The following is a 20,783-nucleotide window of genomic DNA, read 5'->3' on the forward strand; positions in this document are numbered from 1 at the left end:
GTGTGTTGTTTCCGTTCCATTCTTAAGGGCTGCTGCCCGTAGCACCTTCATAGTCTGCTTAGTAAACAGGAGGATTCTCCAAATTGTCTCCTTTCCCCCACATCCCTGAAAGCTCAGGGAACACTGTGTTGCCCCAGGCCAAGAACTCTGTCTGTCTCTTGGTTGGTTGATACAGACACCACTTGTCCAAGACCGGCTATTGCCGTTTGTCAAAAATGATCACCTTCAATACCCTGCAAAAACTCCAGGTCGCCGGTGGCCCAGGGCTGTGCAGGGCACACTGGGAAGCGGTGCGTCTTCACTCAGGAAGTAGGCACTGATGAGTTCTCTCTGACGTCAGTGATGGCATACGTTAACTCTCCAGCCAGGCAATTGTTCATTCCTTCATTCATTCATTCACTAGCATTGCCCAAGGGACCACTGAGTGTCTATTCCAAGCCAGGCTGGAGCCTGATGGAGAGAGGCTGAGTCTGGACACGGATGCCTAAAACCGAACCCCTATGAGCCTGTAGACATCAGTGGGCACACAGCCCCTTTAATTCTGCTATTTTACAGGTGGGAAATCAGGGCCCAAAAAAGGAAGAGACTTAACTTAGGTCATGTAGCAGGTCAGTGGCAGAACCTGGTCAGAGTTGTAGACAAAAGCACCCCCTCTGATGTACCACACGGCCTCATGATCCTTCAAAGGGGCCAGGGAGGGGGGACAATGGGCAAATAGAAGCCTAAGCAGCCTGCCTGCAGGCCCTGGAGCCTCAGTGCCCTACCTTCTCTCCAGTGCCTGGGTTTCCAAGAACAGCTGCGCCACCCCACCTCACAACAAAACAGAGGATAAAAAGTGTGAGTAAATGCTTTTGGAAGACTTTAAAAAAATGGTTTGGGCATTTTGTATCAGAAGAGACCAGCTTGGATACCTCCTACAACAAGGAACTCACTGCCTCAAAAAGCAGCTCTCTGGGAGCTGGAGGTTCATTCTTGCTATATGGAGCACTGGTCCCCAGAGGCCCCTGCACCAGGCAGCCCTGCCCCTGGGAGCAGAGGCTGTGAGATCCCACTTTCTGACCCTCCGTGCCTCTCCAGCTCTGTGTCCCTCAGCCCCGGTTGTCCTTCCTTCCTGTGTCCTGTAAAATCCGACTGACAATTACAGATTAAATGAGGTACGGATTAAGACTCAGATTAAATGAGGTAATGTGTGTAAAGCTCTTACCGCAGAGCGGGAGCTCAGAAAATGCTTATTGTTGTGATTAGGATTGTTAATGTGGTTTCTCACACCAGGTCTGATAGGAGAAAAAGTGACTTTCCTTTTCTCCTCTCTCCTCTCTGGGGCATTATCCCCTCATTACTACACTTCCAGAATTTTTCTCATTCCTGTACCACGTTCATGATTTCTCTACATCACCTAGATCAGCTACAGTTACCTTCATGCTGTCTTTAACAGCATTTGTTTTCTGAACTTGAACCTCATTTAAGAATTAATGTCTGTGAAATCACAAGTGTGGTGTACAGTCTCTATTTTTTCTAATTACATAAAAAATACATGGAAAAAGGAATTCCTGTCCATGTACCCCTACAGCCACCTCCTGGTCCTGGGTCTCTCAGATACAACACCAAAAGGATAATCCACTAAAGAAAAAGTAGGTAGACCAGACTTTGTCCGATTCAAGATGATCTATCTGTTCATTGAAGGATACTGTTAACAAAATAAAATACAGGCCACAGATTGAAAGAAAATACTTGCAAACCACATATCTGACCCAGGACTTATATACAGATTACATTTTTAAACTCCCAGAATTCAATAAAAAGGAAATAAACAACCCAGTAAAAAAAAGTGCAGAAGATTTGAACAGACACTACAAAGAAGATACCAGGCTAGCAAGTATGCCCATAAAAAGGTGTCAATATCATTATCATTAGGCATATGCAAATTACAACCAGATGAGAGACCACAATATTATAAAAATGGCTAACACTAAAAAGACTGACTAGGGACGCCTTGGTGGCTCAGTCAGTTAAATGTCCGGCTTCAGCTCAGGTCATGATCTCACAGTTCATGGGTTCAAGCCCCGAGTTGGGCTCTGTGCTGACAGCTCAGAGCCTGGAGCCTGCTTCAGATTCTGTGTCTCCCTCTCTCTCTGACCCTCCCCTCCTCGCACTGCCTTTCTCTGTTTCTCAAAAATAAATTTAAAAAATATTAAAAAAAATTGAAAGACTGACCATACCAAATATTGGCAAGGACGTGGAAGACCTACCGCTCCTGCACAGCAGAGGGGGAATGTAAAATGGCACAACCACTTTGGAAAACAGGCAGTTTCTAGAAAGATAAACTCTTTCTTCCCTCACAATATGAAAGCAGCTATAGACAATTCATAATTACATAAAGGAATGAGTGTACTGTTCTAATATAATTTTATTTATGGATACTTAAATTTGAATTTTATATAAATTTCACACCACAAAATATTATTATTATTTTCATTTTTTTCAAACACTGAAAAATGTAAAGGGGCACCTGGGTGGCTCAGCTGGTTGAGTGTCCGATTCCTGATTTCAACTTGGGTTCGTGATCTCACAGTTCCTGAGACCAAGTTCCAAGTTGGGCTCTGTGCACAGTGCAGAGCCTGGGATTCTCTCTCTCTTTCCCTCTCTGTCCCTCTCCCACTCATGCTGTCTCTCTCGCTCTCTAAACATAGATAAGTTAACTTTAAAAAAATGTAAAAATCACTCTTAGCCTGCAGGCTATATTAAAACAGGGCTGCAGTTTGCTGATCTTTCTCTTATGTAAGTACCCACGGCCATTTTCAAGAACTTGAAGAAGCTTTAGGCATAAGGCAGCGAAGACTGGAGGTAGCAAAACCAGCTCCGGGTTGGGAGAGGCAGATTCTCCCATTTCTGAGGCACTGAGCCTCTCTAGGCCTCCTGCAGTGTCCTTACCTTGGCTCTAAAACGTGGCCCACCTTGTCCCTCCCCTGATCTTCCTTCCAGGGCACATCGTGGCTCCCTCTCTCACCTGTGCTCCACAGGCCACCTGGGGAGCACGTGGCACTTCCGTGCTGTCTGCCTCCACCTGGATTGTGGCATCCCTAATATAGGACACAGTAACTGCTTCCTCTCGGAGTACCAGTGCCAAGCCCAGGGCCCGCTACAGGCGACAGGGACACCCTACTGGGAAAGGGAGCCAGAACGGGCACCTTGCAGCTTGCCCAGGAGTGTCCTGGCTCTGAGTGAGGCAGCATCCTCTGAGTGCGAGAGGGAAGTATATGAATCTGGGCCTCCTCTTCCATTAATGACCCCAAGGAAGGCCCTTTTTCCCACTTGGATTACAGAAGAAGTTTCCTTGGAGAGGAGAACCTGAACTGAAGCACCAACCAGCCCACAGCTAGATTCTTCCATGGGACACCTTCCCCTCTGCTGCCTCCATCCTGACCCATCACTAAAATTCCACTTTTCCCACTAAGCATCTGTGAGGTCCTGAAGATCAGAGATCCGTGTCCTGTGTATCTACATCTGTCTGTTCTGCCTTGAGGGGCTGGTGCCATGTGGGTACTCCAGGAAGGTGTGAGGAATGAGCGAATAGATAGATGAATGAGTGAATGATGAATGAAAGTTCTACAAATACGAGTTCCCAGGGTCTTGCCGGGCTTTAATAAACCGTCACTGCAGAGAACGGCCCTGTGACTGCAAGGTGGGGGCTGAGCTCCAGGAGAAAGACCACCCACAGCCTGGGGACCAGCAGACACTTGGCTTGGGACTAAAACAGTGAGGACTGGAAATGGAAAACAGAGGTACAAAGGGGAATGAGAGACAAAGAGAAAGAGCCGGCAATTGTTATGCCGAGATCGTGGATTCCCCCAAAGACCACCAAGAGTCCGAGTCACGTATGCAAAAGCAAAGGGCGTTTATTTGGGCTTAAGCTCAGTCTCTCAGACCTCACCAACACAGTGGATCCATGCTGAGAGCCCCAACCATCAATCGAGCAGGGTTTTCATTATGGTCGGAGCGGGATGACGTGAGGGTCAGGGATTACAAGATGATTGGTCAACACATTGGCAGGGGTTGGCTCGGCACAGGGTGACTGGCTAATTTGAGCTCACTAAAAGACTGGCTCGGGCCGGTGGTGGTATTTGCTTGGGCAACAGGTGGGTTGTTTTTCCCTCCGTTGCTACCGAGTCACACCTGGGGAAACAGAAACTTAGGCCTTCTAGTTTCTGAGGCTTATTTGAAGCCTGTCATGGAGTCAGTTTGGTCCTTCACAATATAAGGGGAACAGGGCCTGGGCAAGATGCCTGGTGATCAGCCGAACGGAGCTGGACCTTCCCAAGATGGGCAGTCCCCCCAGTGCAGCTGCCAACAGGTGGGAACAACAGCTCCTGGCTAAGGTGTGGCTTTGAAGTAGGACAGCCTGTGGCTCATTCCCAGCTCCGCCCACGCTCAGCTGAGGAATTCGAGGGACCTTACGCAACCTCTCTCAGCCTCGTTTCCAAAAGCTGTAAAATGTCGGTGATTAGACCCAGTCCTGTTGGAAGGTTGACATGCGTACAGAGCAGAGCATGCATTCCCTTAACCAGGCTCCTGGCACAGCTGCTAAGTGGCGGGCTGACCTTTCAGAGCCTGCTTGTCAACCAGCCCAGAGTCATCGGCTGTCCATTCCCTCCCTGGACCTTCTGTCCTCCTGGCCTCCCACCCAGTCACTCCTTCGCTGAATACTGAACACTCTTTACCAAGTGACCACCATATGTTCAGTGGCAGTCAAGCCCCTAGAGATGCGGCAATGACTGGTAAACAAAACCCAAGCCTGCAAGGAGCTTGCACTCTAGTCCGGAGATAAACAATGGATATGCAAGGAAAATATCTAGTGAGTAAAGTGCCCCTCCAAGGAGAGAGAAAGAAACAGGTGGGAAGAAGGCAGCAGAAACATGACCGAGCTCCCAGGGTCGCTGCCCCAGCAAGGTGACATCTGAGAGCTAAAGCAAGCAAGGGAGAGGGCCAGGTAGGTGTCGGGGCAGAACATTCCAGCACAGGGATGGGCCAGTGCAAGTCCCTGAAGCAGGAGCATGCTTCTCTAAGAAACAACAGGGCAGAGACTTTGATATGGGGTAGAGTGATGGAGAGAAGCAGGGACAGGGGCAGAGTAGGAACGATGGAGGGTCCCAGGGAGCCCATCACCCAGGATGGCCAGGGGTCTTTGTGCTGCAGACTTGGAGAAGGGAAGGTAGCTTCCAAAAAGTGGCAACAGAAGGTATTAGTCTGGCCAAGTCTGGCCTCATACCACCCACATCGTAGGAAGGTACCGCCTGGCTTCGCTCGAAGAGGGAGAGTGCTCACACCCACCAGCTCTCAGTAGCCATGACTTCCTGTCCCAGTGGCCCTGGTGTCTCATATCCATGGGAGCTGTCTCTGGGGACCAAGCACAGTGCTGTGGGCCTTAACCAAACTGGGAAGCCCACATCAACCTCCTCTCCCCACTTGGCTGAAGCTGGGCTCCTAGTCCCCAACCCCCAGCAGGGACCCGCTGGCGTCTGCTCCCAGAACAGCACATCCTGTGCCAGGGAGGAATCCGGCTACCAGACTCCAGCAGAGCCCAGGGCCGCGCGTGGGGATCGCTGTGAAAAATAACACAGATGGTGAGCATCGCCATTTCCTGTACAACACATAATTAGGTTAGATAAGAAACTAGCTGTGTCTAAGTGCTATAAATGTCTATATTAAGCTATTTTGAAAGTGCCGAGCACTTTGACATTTCAGAGTTCAGAGTAATTGAGGTATTGAAATAAAATTGCTTCTGTTATTTAAAAGGTCATTATCGTCTTCAGCTAGATATATGAAGACTATTTTCCACTCTACTGAGCCGTTCTCCCTGGCACAATTAGTGTCGCTTGAGCAGAGGCCCGCTGGGGGACTCCCAGCCGCAGCCCCCGCCAGAGCCCACGGTGGCCGTTAGGACACACGGAGCAGGAGGAAGGCTGAGGAAAGCCTCCATCACCGTGGACTCCACCTGCTGTGCGCCAGGGGCCCGCACGCCTTCTTCCCGTGCAGTTTTGTCCCATCCTCACACGGTCTCCAAGGACACGGTTGCTGTCAGAGCACTGTGGGTGAGATGCTGTGGGTGACAGAGCAGGGTGCACCTGGGGGCCTGGCAGGCGGTGACCACGGGCCACTGTTTACTGAGCACTGCATGCTCTGGGCGTCCGCCAGCCCTTTAGTGTCCTGGCTTCTTTGAGCCTTGTGACTATCATGCCTGGAGGAAACGTCTCCATTTCAAAGACAAGAAAACTGAGCCTCAGAGAGGTTGAGGGCTGGAAACAGCAAGAAAGTGGCAGGCAGGGAATGCAGGAAGACTAAGAATAGGACGATTTTCACATAGTGCCTACGCCCACTGCCGGTAGCTCGGATGGCCCAGGCTCCTCTCCACCTCGTCCTGAGTCTCCCCCAGCCTGTGGTCCTCATTCCTTGAGGGGTCCTCTTGAAGAGCAGAAACAAGAGTGGCCTCAGCCGGACAGACTCAGACCAGCGGTTCCTGGGAGGGAGGCTTGGCTGACCCCGGGTGCTGGCGTACAGGACAGCTGAGTACCCGCACGCAGGAGGCCTGATGGGCACTGGTCACCCTCACAAGGGCTCGTCCATCACATGGTGTTCCTGAGAGGACCCAAATCGGGTACAGATCTCAAACTACCCTCTGCAAGCATGACGACTAGAATGTTCCACCATAAAAACGAAACATGGCAGCTTTTCTCCAATTCTCATTGGAGCCACTCACCACCCCCACCCCCGATTGTTAAGTTCAATAAATGGAATGTTCTTAACTACAAATTAGATGCCTAATTTAGTACTAAATTACATCCTTGGTTATCGTTGATTTAATACATCACAATTTCTAAATGTCCCTCAAAGGGAATCTTGACTTCCAAAAGCATCTTCATCTCGACAGTAGGCGACCCACTGCTGCAGGGAGGCGATCCGTGGCATCAAGTCAGCCCCACTGGGCGGTCCATCGGTGTGAAGCCCTGTGCTGGGCGACGGTGAAAACCTTCAGGAAAAGCCTGCTGTCTGAAAGCAGGGACTCAGAGAGCACATTCACAGCCATGTGCTTCACAGGGGCCAACGAGGGGAAACACCTCAAGTGCCCAACGACGGTGAGTGGATGAGCAAAATGCGGTATAAACATGAGTGCAACAGTATTCAGCCTTAAAAAGGCAGGAGGTTCTGACAAAGGTCACCACATGGGGAAACCTTGAGGACATTATGATACGTGACGTAAGCCAGTCACAAGAGAGACAAACGCTGAATGATTCCACTTATGTGAGGTACTTAGGATGGTCGAACAGAGACAGTAGAATGGTGATGGCCAGGGACCCAGGAGCGGGGGGCACTAGGGAGTTGTTGTTCAGTGAGAATAGTTTCACTTTGGGAGGGTGAAAAAGTTCTGGAGACGGATGGTGGAGCTGTTGTACGGTATTGTGAGTGCACTGATGCCACTAAAATGTATACCTCAAAACTGTTCAGATGCAAGGGTAGGCTGGGTGGCTCAGTCGGTTAAGCATCTGACTTCAGCTCAGGTCATGATCTCACGGTTCATGAATTCAAGCTCCACGTCAGGCTCTGTGCTGACAGCTTTGAGCCTGGAGCCTGCTTTGGATTCTGCGTCTCTCTCTGTTTCTGCCCCTCTTCCACTGGTTCTCTCTCTCTCTCTCTCTGTCTCAAAAAATAAACATTAAAAAATGTAAAAAGCTACGAGACAGTTAAGAAGTATCCTTTGGGGGGGATGGGTTAATAATGTATATTAACTAACTTGAATGTCAATAAAAACAACAAAAAAGGGTTAAAGTGATCGATTTAATGTTATTTGTATTTTACTACAATAAAACAAATAAAAATAAAAAGGAAAGAAACGTATCCTCGTTGGGGGGCCACCCATACAGCAGGTGACACAGGGCCACATGGCAGCGGCATTCCGGAAAGCTCAAGTGCCAGGAGGCGGAGTTGTCCATTTTACGTTGGTCTTCCTGGGGCTCGTCGGTGGGTAAACGTTCTATTTGTCTCTGCTGCATGATGTCAGTGTGTGAGCTGTAAAGTCACACTGAGCTACTCAGAGACGCGAGCCTGGTGGAACCGCACAAGCAGCAGGGCGGATGGTGACCAGTGTCACCGGGGTATGAAAGGCAACCGCACGCAGACAAGGAACATGAGCACAGGAGCCGGGCCAAGGTGTAGGTGGGTAACGGCTGACACCCCTGCTTTTGTTAAGGAGCTTACGGGTAAGGGCTTGAGTGGCTGGAAATGACAGCACCTCTGGCCCTTCCTCAGAGAGAGTACTAGACCAATAGGCATTGAATTTGGGGCAGAAATACATTACATCCAGAACATTCTTTGTAAAGTGTAAGCAACGTACAAACTCAGGCTTCTCTCACTACCTGTTCCAGACTTGGGATTTCATCTGGGGAAACAAAATATGGCCAAGCCTCTGCACAAGAGTCTAACGTCTGGAGATGGAAGCCAGTTATCTTCCTAGAAAGTCAAGGGTTTCCCCCTTGACCCAAGCCCTCAGCTCTGGTCTTCAGACTGCAGTGGCTCCAAATGGTTCTCAGGCCGTGAGGCCAGCCCTGAGCCAGCCTCCTGGTCCATCACGGTCCAGTGCTTCCCTGAGAAAATGCTCCATCTCCTTCCAATCCCACAGAAGAGAAACCTTGGGGACCCCCCTCACCCGAGGTGGTAGACACACCAGAATTCCCATCAAGCCCCCAACACCCGCCCCCAGGCCTGACCACAGCCAGAGCGCTATCAGCCAACACGGCCTCATCACCCCCCACCCAGACAAGCATGTTATTTCAGGCTGGTCTTAGGTGGAAACTGGCAGAGGGGGCCGCCAGCAGGGTAAATATAGCAATGTCTTTTGCTGAGTTGTAGGAGCTCTGGATAATGTGGTTTGGGGCACAAGACTTGGATGCCTTAGGGAGGAATGAGATCTATAGGAAACAAGAATTCCCTCCATGCGCGTTGTGGTTTTTAGTTTTCAAAGCACCTTCACTGTCCTTTTCCACCCTTTGCCCCTTTCCAGGTATTGAGAGCAGGTTGGTGCTAGGCTCTGTGACAGGCTGCAGGGACAGGGTGGTGACAAAGCAGACAGGGGCCTGCACTCAGCAGGACTCACCGTGCCCTGGGGAGAAAAAGCCATTATTTCATGGCTCAGTTCCCTGACAGAGCAGTCGGAGGAAGAGGTCGTGCTGGGGAAGCATGGCCAGGAGCAGGAGAAGAGCTGCCAGTGCCTCCTGGAAGGTCCTAGGAGCAAGGGAAGGAGGGGACTCTGCATCCAGGCCTGGTGCATGTTCCTGTGGGTCAAATAAACACCAGCGGATGTTTTCCTCCTCAGTCCAAGTGAGAAGAGGCTGGTGGGAGAAGCAGCCCTGGGGGCCAGAACTCTCTGCTCTCGCTCCAGTCCTGGGCCTGTGGGGTGGCTCCTCCCTGGGCTGCAGCCGGGCTGGGAGCTCACACCCACGTTCCCAGAGGCCGACTTGCTCCTTACTAGAAGGTAACTCTTCTTTTGTTTGTTTGTTTATTTTTGAGAGACTGAGAGAGACAGAGTTCAAGTGGGGGAGGGGCAGAAAGAGAGAGGGAGACACGGAATCCCAACCAGGTTCCAGGCTCTGAACTGTCAGCACAGAACCTGATGCAGGGCTTGAACCCAACAAGTACAACTAGGTGAGTGGTGTCATAGACGTCAAGGACTTGGTTTCAAAAAGCGCAAGGACACCTGTGTCAAATGGTGCAGAGAAAAATAAGATATTCTCTGCAGTAGAACACATGCTCACCATGATCCTTGAAGGCCTTGAGCAGAGCTGAGTTCGGCGGAGGGGGAGGGAGGCAGCGTGGCGAGTGGAGACTCCTGGATTCGGAGGAAGAAGCAAGAGAAGAGGGCTTGAGGGGTGGTCTGCCCAGGTTGAGAAATGCATGTCGCTTCAAAAACTGAAGGAGGGGACGCCTGGGAGGCTCAGCTGGTTGAGCCTCTGACTTCGGCTCAGGTCATGATCTCACAGCTCGTGGGTTTGAGCCCCGCATCGGGCTCTGTGCTGACAGCTAGCTCTGAGCCTGGAGCCTGCTTCCGATTCTGTACCTCCCTCTCTCTCTCTGACCACCTGCTCACGCTGTCTCTCTCTATCTTTCAAGAACAAATAAAAAAAAGAAAGAAAGAAAGAAAGACTGAAGGAGCTGAAAAGCCCAAACAGAGAGGGGAGACCTAGTGAAGGAGCTCCCGGAGAACCAGGAAATGTAATCCAGAAGAGGTGGAAAAATGAGGAGTAATACATTTTAAAAAATTTTTTAATCTTTATTTATTTTGAGAGAGAGAAACAGAGGAGGAACAGAGAGAGAGGGAGACACAGAATTCAAAGTAGGCTCCAGGCTCTGAGTTGTCAGCACAGAGCCCCATGCGGGGCTCAAACCCACAAACTGCAAGATCATGACCTGAACCAAAGCCAACGCTTAACCGACTGAGCCACCCAGGGGCCCCAAGAATAACACATTTTAAAGAATGCCTGACTGACTGTGGGGGGGTGTGGGTGGGTGCAGCCCCCAAGCACTCAGACCTGGGGCCTTAAGAAGCTGGGGACTGGCAGTGGGAACGGTAGGCTGCCTGGGGCCAGAGCTTGATGGTGAAGTTGGGAGGTTAGGGTTGGGGTTTTGTTGGGAGGTGGTCACCAGACTTGGAAACAAAAGCTTGGTGCCAACCTGGCTTTGCCACCAAATAGCAGGTCCCCACCCAGTCCTTACTCGTCCCAGCTGTAAAATGACAGACGTCATCATGATGCTCCTAAGGGACCTTGCTGCTATGACCCTGGCGTAGAATCTCTAAAGGTCCCAACTTGGGGTGCCTGGGTGGCTCAGTTGGTTCAGCATCTGACTCTTGATTTTGGCCCAGGTCATGGAATCCCAGGGTCCTGGAATCGAGGCCCACATGGGGCACTGCACTGAGTGTGGAGCCTGCTTGAGACTCCCCCCACTCTGCCATCTCTCCCCACTGCTCACTCTCTCTCTGGAAAAAACATCTCATCTTATACGGAGCATGGACTCCTCCAGAAAAACTGAAGAGAGCATCAGGCCCTCACACAAACAGTACAAAATTTGTGCGTAAAAACTCCTGGTTGTTCCTGGATTTGCTAGGATCCCCCCATAGACCTAGGAGTGTGAGGTCCTAATCGTACCATAAATAGGGAGCAATCACATCCAACTGCCAGCTAGAAAGCTGTAATAAAGGAAAACCAAGAGCTGGCTCTGTCAGCAGCAGCCACGGCCCCCACGCAGACCAGCTACTAATGAGTTTTTCTCCTGTTTGCTGATGGAGGACACTTGTAATAAAGTTTAATGTGGAAGAACAAGGTGCATTTAACCAAAGCTGTAAACATCTCTAATTCTATTTAAAACTACAGGTGCAGTACATAAACACTCAACAATCAGACACTAAATTGGCATGAAGCTAATCGAGCCGTGTTTATTAGAAAGTAGACACCAAGTCATCTTTTATCAATGACAACAGAAGGAGCCGAAAACCATGGTGGCCACCCCCACACCCCACCCTTTGCATTAATTAAGGGTCTTCCCCAAAACGCCACCCTACGGGAAGATGCTGATGGCTTCAGGGAGAACACGCTTAACGGATCACACGTGGCTCAGCACCAAAGCCTGTGAGCCTGGTGCACCTGGGGAAGGGTTTTCCTCAGCAAAACAAACCATTTTTAAAAATGTGAAATGTATAATTAGTTCAGATCAAACAAAGGCTCAATGTCTATTTTGTTCGACGCCTGCAGAATTCGCACTGCTGAGCCCTTCCTCCTTCGAGAAACTCCCAGACATGGCTTTGTCCAGTCCCTGCCATGCCTCTGATTGCTTCCTCTTCCTTGCCCTCCTCCAGGCTCCTCACCTGCTGCTGGAGATGCCATCAGGGAGTTCCCCACCCTCAGGTCCAGGCACCCTCCCTCCACCCAGGGCTGCCTCTCCCTGGGGATTTTGTACACTGTCAGGGCTCATCGGTGACCTGTACTCTGAGGACAGCCCCTGGGGTTCCAGATCCACATTCCCTGACAGTTTACATCCATGCCACTCAAACTGTGGTTCAGATTCAGAAGCATGGGCATTCCCTGGGAGCCTGTCAGAAACATTGACTCCGAGGCCCCACCCAGACTTCGTGAATCAAGGCCCACAGTTTAACAGGATCTGGTAATATGTTAAAGACTAGGTAGCACTAGTCTATCCTATCCATCTGGACACTCCACTGTAGCTCACACTCAACTTGTCCACGCTGACGGCAAGCCCTGCTTCCAAACTGTGAATTTCTTCTTTGCGTTCCATCCCAGTGAGTAAATAGCTTCTGTCCGGGGGTGGGGGGCGGGGAGGGATGGGAACGGATGGGGCGTCAACATCTCCACCACGTGGTTGCTTCACCTTGTAATGGGCTAAACATGACGCAGAACTCCCTCCCTCTCCCCAGGACACACGTGGTTACTGAAAGACATCATGGAAGTCACCCTAAACTTCAAGCTACACAAAAAGGCTCCCTCCAGGATCCATGTGATAAAGCTCATTTGAATCTCTATCCTGTGCCCTTCCCCTACTGTCCCCAGTGATGCTTAGTACTACTCCAAGCCTGCTGGTGTCTCTAATCCAAGCCAGAGAGTCCCTCCCTCCATCAGGACAATATCAGTCCTGAAACCTGAAGAGTCCCTCTCCATCGAGAAGGGTGTCCTCAGGGCCTAGTCAGTGAGAAGGTGCAGAGCATAGCAGGGACTCATGGCTACAAGTACGTCATGAGACGTAATGTAAGTGGAGTCCTTAGGTAGTGACAGTGCAACTCTTTTGCTTCCTGAGCTGGGAAGGAATTTTGATGCAGACCGTTCAGTCTGAATTCTCTCCATTGCAACACGATGAGCTTGAACAAGACCAGGATTTCGATAGTAAGAAAATGGGGCAGTTAATTGAATCAAAAAGAGGATCTGAAAGAAAAAGTCTAAGGAATTTGGGCTCTGGGAGCTCGGTTTCTGTGCTTGCAAGCCATTTTCCTCCCTGCTTCTCAAAGTCTCTTTCATTTCCCAAGGCTTCTCTACTTGCCAGAGACATGGCTGGAGACAGATCTGGTATGGGGCATCCCAGCTTCGCTCCCCAAGGGAAAGATGGTTTGTTTCTCTCAAAGATTCTGATTAGCCCAGACCAGGCTTCATGCATGCTTTGGACCATTTTGTGTGTGTGTGTGTGGCCTGTAGCATGAACCCCGTTTCTCGGCCCAGCCTAGGTTACAGTCACGCATATCGGAGGCTGAGTGATGAACAAGGGCATAAATAGTCCCTAAAAGCATCAACTGGCTTAGTGTTCTCACCCCAAATGAGTCTTTGGGCTCATTGATGTGTGGGATGGCCCAGATGACTACGCTCTTAAAGCTACCAAGTGCCCCAATGTCACTTTCACTCCAGCAAATATCAGGAGGGGGAGGGCTGGCTCTTTCTGACTTGCCCTGTGAACTAACAGGATCACAATGCTTTAATAAAGATGTGATCTCAAAGAAATCCCAACTCTTTTGCCCCATCACCGCTGCTTTAGTTCAGGGCTTGGGGATGCCCTTTTTCACTGCCTGCCTCTCTGCCATGATTCCGTGCCATGCCTGACCTAGGTCAAAATTACCACCAACTCTGAGAGTGTCTACTGACCACATTGACTTCATGTAAATGTACAAGCAATTGTCCCTTTTGAACATAGCTTATATGTAGTTGTTTCAATAGATGCCCAATCGTAAAAAGAAGAACTTTTCCTAATTTCTTGTGGAACAAAATGTTTCCCCTTACTTATCTTTTACAAATAAATTTTAAGGCATGGTCAGTGGTTTCTTTGATAGAGAATAATTCACCCATTTTTTAAAGTTTTCTATGACAATAATGTCAAGATTTGTCAGTGTAAATAAGCCCCAAGGACAGATCAGCCATTGCTTCTAGTTGTGAGCAGCCCTTGGATGTTTTGCTTCTGGTCACACTGGTGGGATGAGCTCTGCTTGGATGTTGGCAGTGGCTCCCAAGATGCCCTTAAGAAGCATTTTCAATAGGAACTGATGGTCTCACAGACTCCTTTTATACTCAATGTCCAGCTTGCCCCCCAGTCACACAGCATAGTGTGGGTTTGTGCAGCTATGAGCAGAATTTCAGAGAGAACGTCTGCATTGAATCTGTAGCAATGACTTGTTACAGTAACTTGTAGCCCCCAGCTCTTTTTAGTGGAATGTGTTCCTTTCCTACGTGATGGCCCTCAGCTTTCATTGAATTTAAGGAGATGGGCTTGAGGGTGACTGAAGTTTAGTTCAGTTCTGCAGTAGTCTGGGGGCCCCCTACCCTCTTGCCTCTGTTCACAATCTCATCTTCACACACCCCACTCTCCATCTCCACCTGGTATCTCTGGGACCCACTAGTCCATATGGTTCCTCGTGCAAATGAAGAAATCACCTTCCTTCCTCAAAACACCATTGAACCATGTTCTATTGGAACATTGCCAGGCTAAAACAGGATACACTGCTTAGGATAATAATGACATGGTCTGTGTGCCAACCACATAGTCTCCTCTCCTAAAGGATGCTCTGGAAAGTTCCAGCCAGTTCTTCCAAGTGGTAATTCTTCATGCATGGTTAATTCACTATCTTTGAAATCTGGCAGGCGGGAAAGGAATGAGATGCAGGGGTAGACCAGAGAGACTGACTTCCACTTTGTAAAGTCAGGCTATTTCTGCTTTTAGGAAATCTACCTGCTCCCAATTTGGATCCTTTCCAATAAACCGCAAGAGGTACTCATAAGCTATCATGGGTCTTTGGGAGTCGTAGTGTAGAGCTTGGTTCACAGACAAACATTTATTTTGAAGCTATTGTAGCGAGAGCCTTAAACTGTAAAGAGATTTTCATCTTGAAAATGCGTACTGGCTGTCACATGAATGTTAACACAACATCGTGTAATGCAATTTTATAGTATCCAGAATCTCACAGAGTTCATCATCCCATTACAAAAATTCTATGAGAGGTTAAGTCACCTGAATATAAACGTGAGTCTGAGATAATTAGGGAATAAGAAAGTTGACCAAGTTCACATTGCTATACAGAAGGGCACAACTCACGCTCAAGGTTGTGTTTAAAATATATAATTTACCACATATACATGATCCATTACAAAGCCAAACAATTTTTGTAGGGTGAGCGAAAAACCCCCCAGGGCACACCCACACACAAAGCATCTCTTCTAGGGCACTCTCTTCTAGTAGGTCTCCGTCTCCAGTGAGTCCCTTGATGTGGTACCAGTCCTGCAGAGCAGCTTCCACACAGATGTATATACCAAGCATCCCTGCCTGACCCCAGCCCAGACACGTTAGAAATCCCAGGGGAAGTGGAGTTGGCCAAGGCACGCTGCAACACTAGGGTCTTTAAAACACATTTTCCCAACTCGGCTTGCACTTCCTGGTCTCCTCCGCGAGGGGAAGCAGGCACAAAACTTAGCTCACACGTGAAAGGACCTTCACTTAGAGCTGGGAACCTCCACACCATTCCGAGAGAGGCTCACTTCCTCCAGTGTGTCAATGGATGGCTAAATCCCTCCCTTGGAAAAGAGTAGAACTTCCTGGAGGATGTAAGTTTCTTTTCTACGTCAATACAGGTAGGTGTGCCCCGATGAAGGCGGGGGAGCCCTTTAGAATGGTGTGCGCTACTTGCCCCGCAGCCTTGGGCGATCACCGGTGGGGGGATGGGCACTGGGGTATTTACAGATGGTTGACTGTTAGCTTAGACAGCAAAGTGCCCCGCAATCTGCCTCTCCGCCCTTAAATCACCAGGGTCAGTGCATCTATTTAAAACAAGAGATGCTATCTTGAGTGACCATTTGCAACGAGCAGTTTGATCTGCTCTAGGTGCAGAAACATTCTCTGACCTTTTGAAAACCAATTAGTACCTATCTACCATCTCACACATGCTGCCTATAATGGTATTTCTTCTCGCTATATGCTATCTATGAGCTTGATATCACAAATACAGGAAGAACAGAAGATTAAAATGTTTAAAAGATTACAACCCAAAGAAGGAAGAAGAAAACACGAAGGGGGTTGGCTCAGCAGAAAGTCTCCTTGGGTACTCTCAGAATCAGAGGCCACGCTTCTCAGGGCTCAGACTCAGAAAATCTTGGCCGGGGAGATTCGTCCAAGGTCGTGGCCCCTAATCTTTGGTGGAGAGGAGACTCATACCTCTCCTTGGAGGCACCTGGAACGCTGTTGGAAACGGGCTCTCAGCCACACAGAAGGCACGAGGGAAAATACAAAAATAAGGACTTTGTTTCCAAAGTATCATAAATAACTCGGTAGCAGGTATTAAATAGGACCACAGAAGATGGCACCACGTTACAACTTGTTCTCCTCAAAGAGGATCTGGGCATAGACGGTGCTGGTGGGGAGGCCTTTGGCGGCCCTGTGGGGTTTGACCAGCTCCAGCTCGGCGTAGGTCAGGTTCTCCTCAGCAATCTTTGGCTGGAAGACAAAACACAAGACAATTCCAGCTGGCCCCGGGGAGTTCCATGTCATTTATTCATTCATTGGGTGTGCATTTTCATCCCATGCTGGGGACCCAAAGGGGGATGCATGGACAATAATTTTCCAAAGATATATAAAATATAGATCTCATTGTCTTGTCAAGAACATTATGCCTTGTAAAAAACCAGTATGATTTATACTTTTAAAATATATTTTTAAAGTTTATTTATTGATTTTGAGAGAAGAGAGAGAGTACATGAGATGGGTAGAGAAAGAGAGAGTGTGAGAGGGGCAGAGAGAGAGGGAGTGAGAAAGAATCCCAAGTAGACCCCACAACGGCAGCACACAGCCCAACATGGGGCTGCAACTCATGAACCAAGAGTTCATGAGCTGGGTGGAAACCCAGAGTTTCAGGCTGAACCGACTGAGCCACCCAGGCACCCCTCACTATGATTTATTCTTAAGTCACCATAGAACACTAACAAAAAAATGATTCAACATTAGGCTATAAAATAAACTTTAATTCTAAAAAGTAAAAATAATGTAGCTAGTGGTTTCCGATAAAAAAAATAAAGACACAGAAACAAAAAATTCTAGAAATTAATAACAAAATTAGAATGGACATTTTTTTGAGTGACTTAACCTGTATAAAATGAAAGTTTTGGACTATAATGAATAATAATGAAAAATGAAAATATTATTTACCAGAGCCCAAAGAATGAAGTACTCACAGATTAAATCGTAGTTTTAAATATTTATATTAATACTATGAATTAAACGGATCAGGCATCCAATTGAAGAAGTTAGAAAAGAACAAAATAAATGAAAAAAAAAGACTGACCAATAAAATTAAAACCAGACTCTATGAACCAGAAAGCAGAAAAACAGGGGTGCCTTGTGGCTGAGTCAGTTAGGTGTCTGACTCCTGATTTCAACTCAGGTCATGATCCCAAGTTTGTGGAATCGAGGCCCATATTGGGCTCTGTGTTGGGTTTGGAGCCTGCTTAAGATTTTTTCTCTCCATCTCCCTCTGTCCTTCTTCCCCTCAAAGAAAAAAAGAGAAAGAAAGAAAGAAAGAAAGAAAGGAAAGAAAGAAAGAAAGAAAGAAAGAAAGAAAGAAAGAAAGAAAGAAAGAGAGGGAGAGAAAGAAGGAAGGAAGAAAGGAAGGAAAGAAAGAAAGAAAGAGAAAGAAAGAAGGAAAGAAAGAAAAAAAGAAAGGGATGAAAGAAAGAAAAAGAAAGGGAAGCAAAGAAAAGAAAAAATAAAAGAAAGAAAACAGAAAAACAGTAGAATTTTAAAAATACCCAAAAGCCTGTGCTTGGAAAACACCAATAAAACAAGTAAACTGAAAAATAAATTAATCAAGATAAAAAGATAAAAAGCACAAGTGAGTAAAATAGGAAATGAGAAAGGGGATATAATGTAAATGAAAGAAATCTTTTAAATTAAAAAAAACCTACTTTGCTCAACTCATTGCCCCAAATTATGAAATACAAGATAAAGTGGGTAATGTCCAAAAATATAAATTATAAATATTAACTCCAGAAAATATGAATGTCCTAATTATCATCTAAAATAGAAAGAAAGGAAAGGTAAAGGAAAAGGAAAAGAAAGGAAGTATTGTCAAAGAGCTATTTCTTGAAAACACCAGGTCCAGGCAGTTTTATAGGAGACTTTCTAAAAGAAGTTCCTTTAAGGAAAAGATAATTCCAATGTAATTAAATTGATCCAGAGCATTAAAAGAGGAAGAAATTTTTTTATTTGAATTTTATTTTAGAGGACAGAGCAGGGGGAAGGAGCAGAGGGAGAGAGAGAGAGAGAGAGAGAGAGAGAGAGAGAGAGAATCTCAAGCAGTCTCCATGGTCAGTGCAGAGCCCGACATGGGGCTTGATCCCACAACCCTCAGATCATGACCTGAGCTGAAATCATGAATCGGACACTCAACCTACAGAGTCACTCAGATGTCCCTTCATGTATTTGAAAACAACCTAATTTATTAATGTAAATTTTAAATCAGGTTTACTCAGCATGAGGAAGCAGATTGAAAGATAGATAAACCAGGTTCCAGGAATGCAAAGATGGTTCAATATTAGAAAAATCTACCAATACAATCCAATATAGCAATTGATGGAAAAAATATATGATTGTCTCTATAGATTCTGAAAAGGCATTTAATAAAATTAAAAAGAAATTTTTTGTGAAGAACAACTTTTGAATAAAAGAGTCATCGTGTATATTTTCTTGCCAGGATTAAGGAACATTATTAAAGTAAAGAATAATGGGTGGATTATTATGGACCAAGCGATGTCAGGATCACGGCAGCAGGAGTCATTCCTTTTCCCTGTCCCCTTCAGTTTACAGCTACCTGGACATCCATAACTGAGAAGAAAAGTACCACTGCACAGAATACTGAAGGACACCCAAGAGATCTGTCCATCTGTGCACGCAAAGGCAGGTGGACTGGACTGCAGAGGAGGTGGCAAAGGTAGGGTGGAGGTAGTGGAGCCAGCGATGGCATTGGCAGTGATGGCAGAGAAGATATGGGCTGGTCCAGCAACCAGCCAGCACCACCTTTCTGGCACCACTGAAGGCAGTGAGGGGGTCTGCTTGGCCATGTGCATGGCAGCTGGAGGGACCGGTTGCTCTCTCTGAGGAGGGACCACAGTGACCCGGGACAGGAAAAGGAACTGAAGGAAAGTGTCTCCTGCTGTCTGCCCCAGAAGGCAAGAAAACCATCCATCCCCATGTCAGGATCCCCCTACGTAGCAGTGGGCACACCCAAAGCCCAAAGCACCAAGTACATCTGGCCTCCTCACTCCTGCTCTGCCCTCTGACCTATATTTTTTCCTAAAGGCATAATGCTCCCAACCTTAGCAGCCAGCCAGCTTCCTTAACAGAAGGCAAAACTTGTGCTATAGCGCCACCTTCTGGAAAACACAAGGAAGGCTCCTAAGTACCAACCTGTTGAACTGTTAGAATCAATGTTAACAAAACCTCACCTACATAAAACAAGGTGTTCCACTACTTCAAATGCAGTGGCGGAGCCAGTTCTCATCAAACACCATGAAAAATCATAGTACTATGTAAAAAAATCACAGTGATATTTAAAAAAATCACAATAACCTGGTATCAGAAAAATAAAATGACAATTTTCCAGCAACCAAACCCAAACACATGGAATACTGTCATCTAACTGATCATTCAAAATACTTGTAAAGAAGTTCAAAAGCCACAAGAAAACTGAGGACAATACAGTGTTTTCAGTAATCAAATTAATGAACAGAAGGCATACTTTACCAAAGAGACTCAAATTCCAAAACAGAGCCAAACAGAAATTCTGGAGCTGAAGGACTGAATAAATGAGAGGAAGGATGCATTAGAACATACTGGAAATAGAGCAGATAGAAAGGAAGAGAGAATTAGTAGGCTCAATGACAGAAATATAGAAATGATTCGGGTGGAAAAGGAGAGAGAGCTGAAGTTTTAAAATAGTTAATAAACTCTATGTGAATGATCCGACTCCATTAGAAAAGCAAACATAAGGGGTGCTGGGTGGCTCACTTGGTTAAGCATCTGACTGGTTTGCGTCATGATCTCATGGTTCGTGAGTTCAAGCCCTGCATTGGGCTCTCTGCCATCAGCACAGAGCCCACTAGAGATCCTCTGTCCCTCTCTCTCTAAGCCTCTCCCCGACTTGTGTGCACACTCTCTCTCTCTCAAATATGTTTTCAAAATCCAAGCAATGAAATTAAGTATATATTAATTATATTAAGTAATTAATATTACTTGGCATATAAGTATATTATATATTAACTAATAAGAGTAATTAATCTTATTTATTTATTTATTTTAATAGTTTATTGTCAAATTGGTTTCCATGTAACACCCAGTGCTCTTCCCCACAAGCGCCCTCCTCCATCACCACCACCTCTTTTCCCCTCTCCGCCTTCCCCTTCAACCCTCAGTTCATTTTCAGCATTCAATAGTCTCTCAAGTTCTGCATCCCTCTCTCTCCCCAACTCTCTTTCCCTCTTCCCCTCCCCCTGGTCCTCCATTAGGTTTCTCCTGTTCTCCTGTTAGACCTTTGAGTACAAACATATGGTATCTGTCCTTCAAGAGTAATTAATTAATCAAAGATCTTAAAGGAGACATAGATAACAATGCAATAATCACAGGGGACTTCAATACCCCTCTATCAGCAATTGATAGATCATTCAGACAAAAAATCAACAAGGAAGTATTTAAATTGAAACACACTTTAG

General features: G+C 47.1%; 1 protein-coding gene across 1 annotated transcript in view; it reads right to left on the reverse strand.

The window, feature by feature from the left end:
• Window positions 1–15,134: 15,134 nt before the first annotated feature.
• VSTM4 (V-set and transmembrane domain containing 4) overlaps window positions 15,135–20,783 on the reverse strand; it is a 111,210-nt gene continuing 105,561 nt past the window's right edge. Inside the window, exon 9 of the mRNA XM_029915861.1 lies at window positions 15,135–16,518. Coding sequence (XP_029771721.1) covers window positions 16,393–16,518 — 126 coding nt within the window. The 3' untranslated portion in view covers window positions 15,135–16,392. The remainder of the gene's footprint in view (window positions 16,519–20,783) is intronic.

This window comes from Suricata suricatta, chromosome 2 (genome assembly GCF_006229205.1).
Source record: "Suricata suricatta isolate VVHF042 chromosome 2, meerkat_22Aug2017_6uvM2_HiC, whole genome shotgun sequence".
NCBI classification, from domain to species: Eukaryota; Metazoa; Chordata; class Mammalia; order Carnivora; family Herpestidae; genus Suricata; species Suricata suricatta.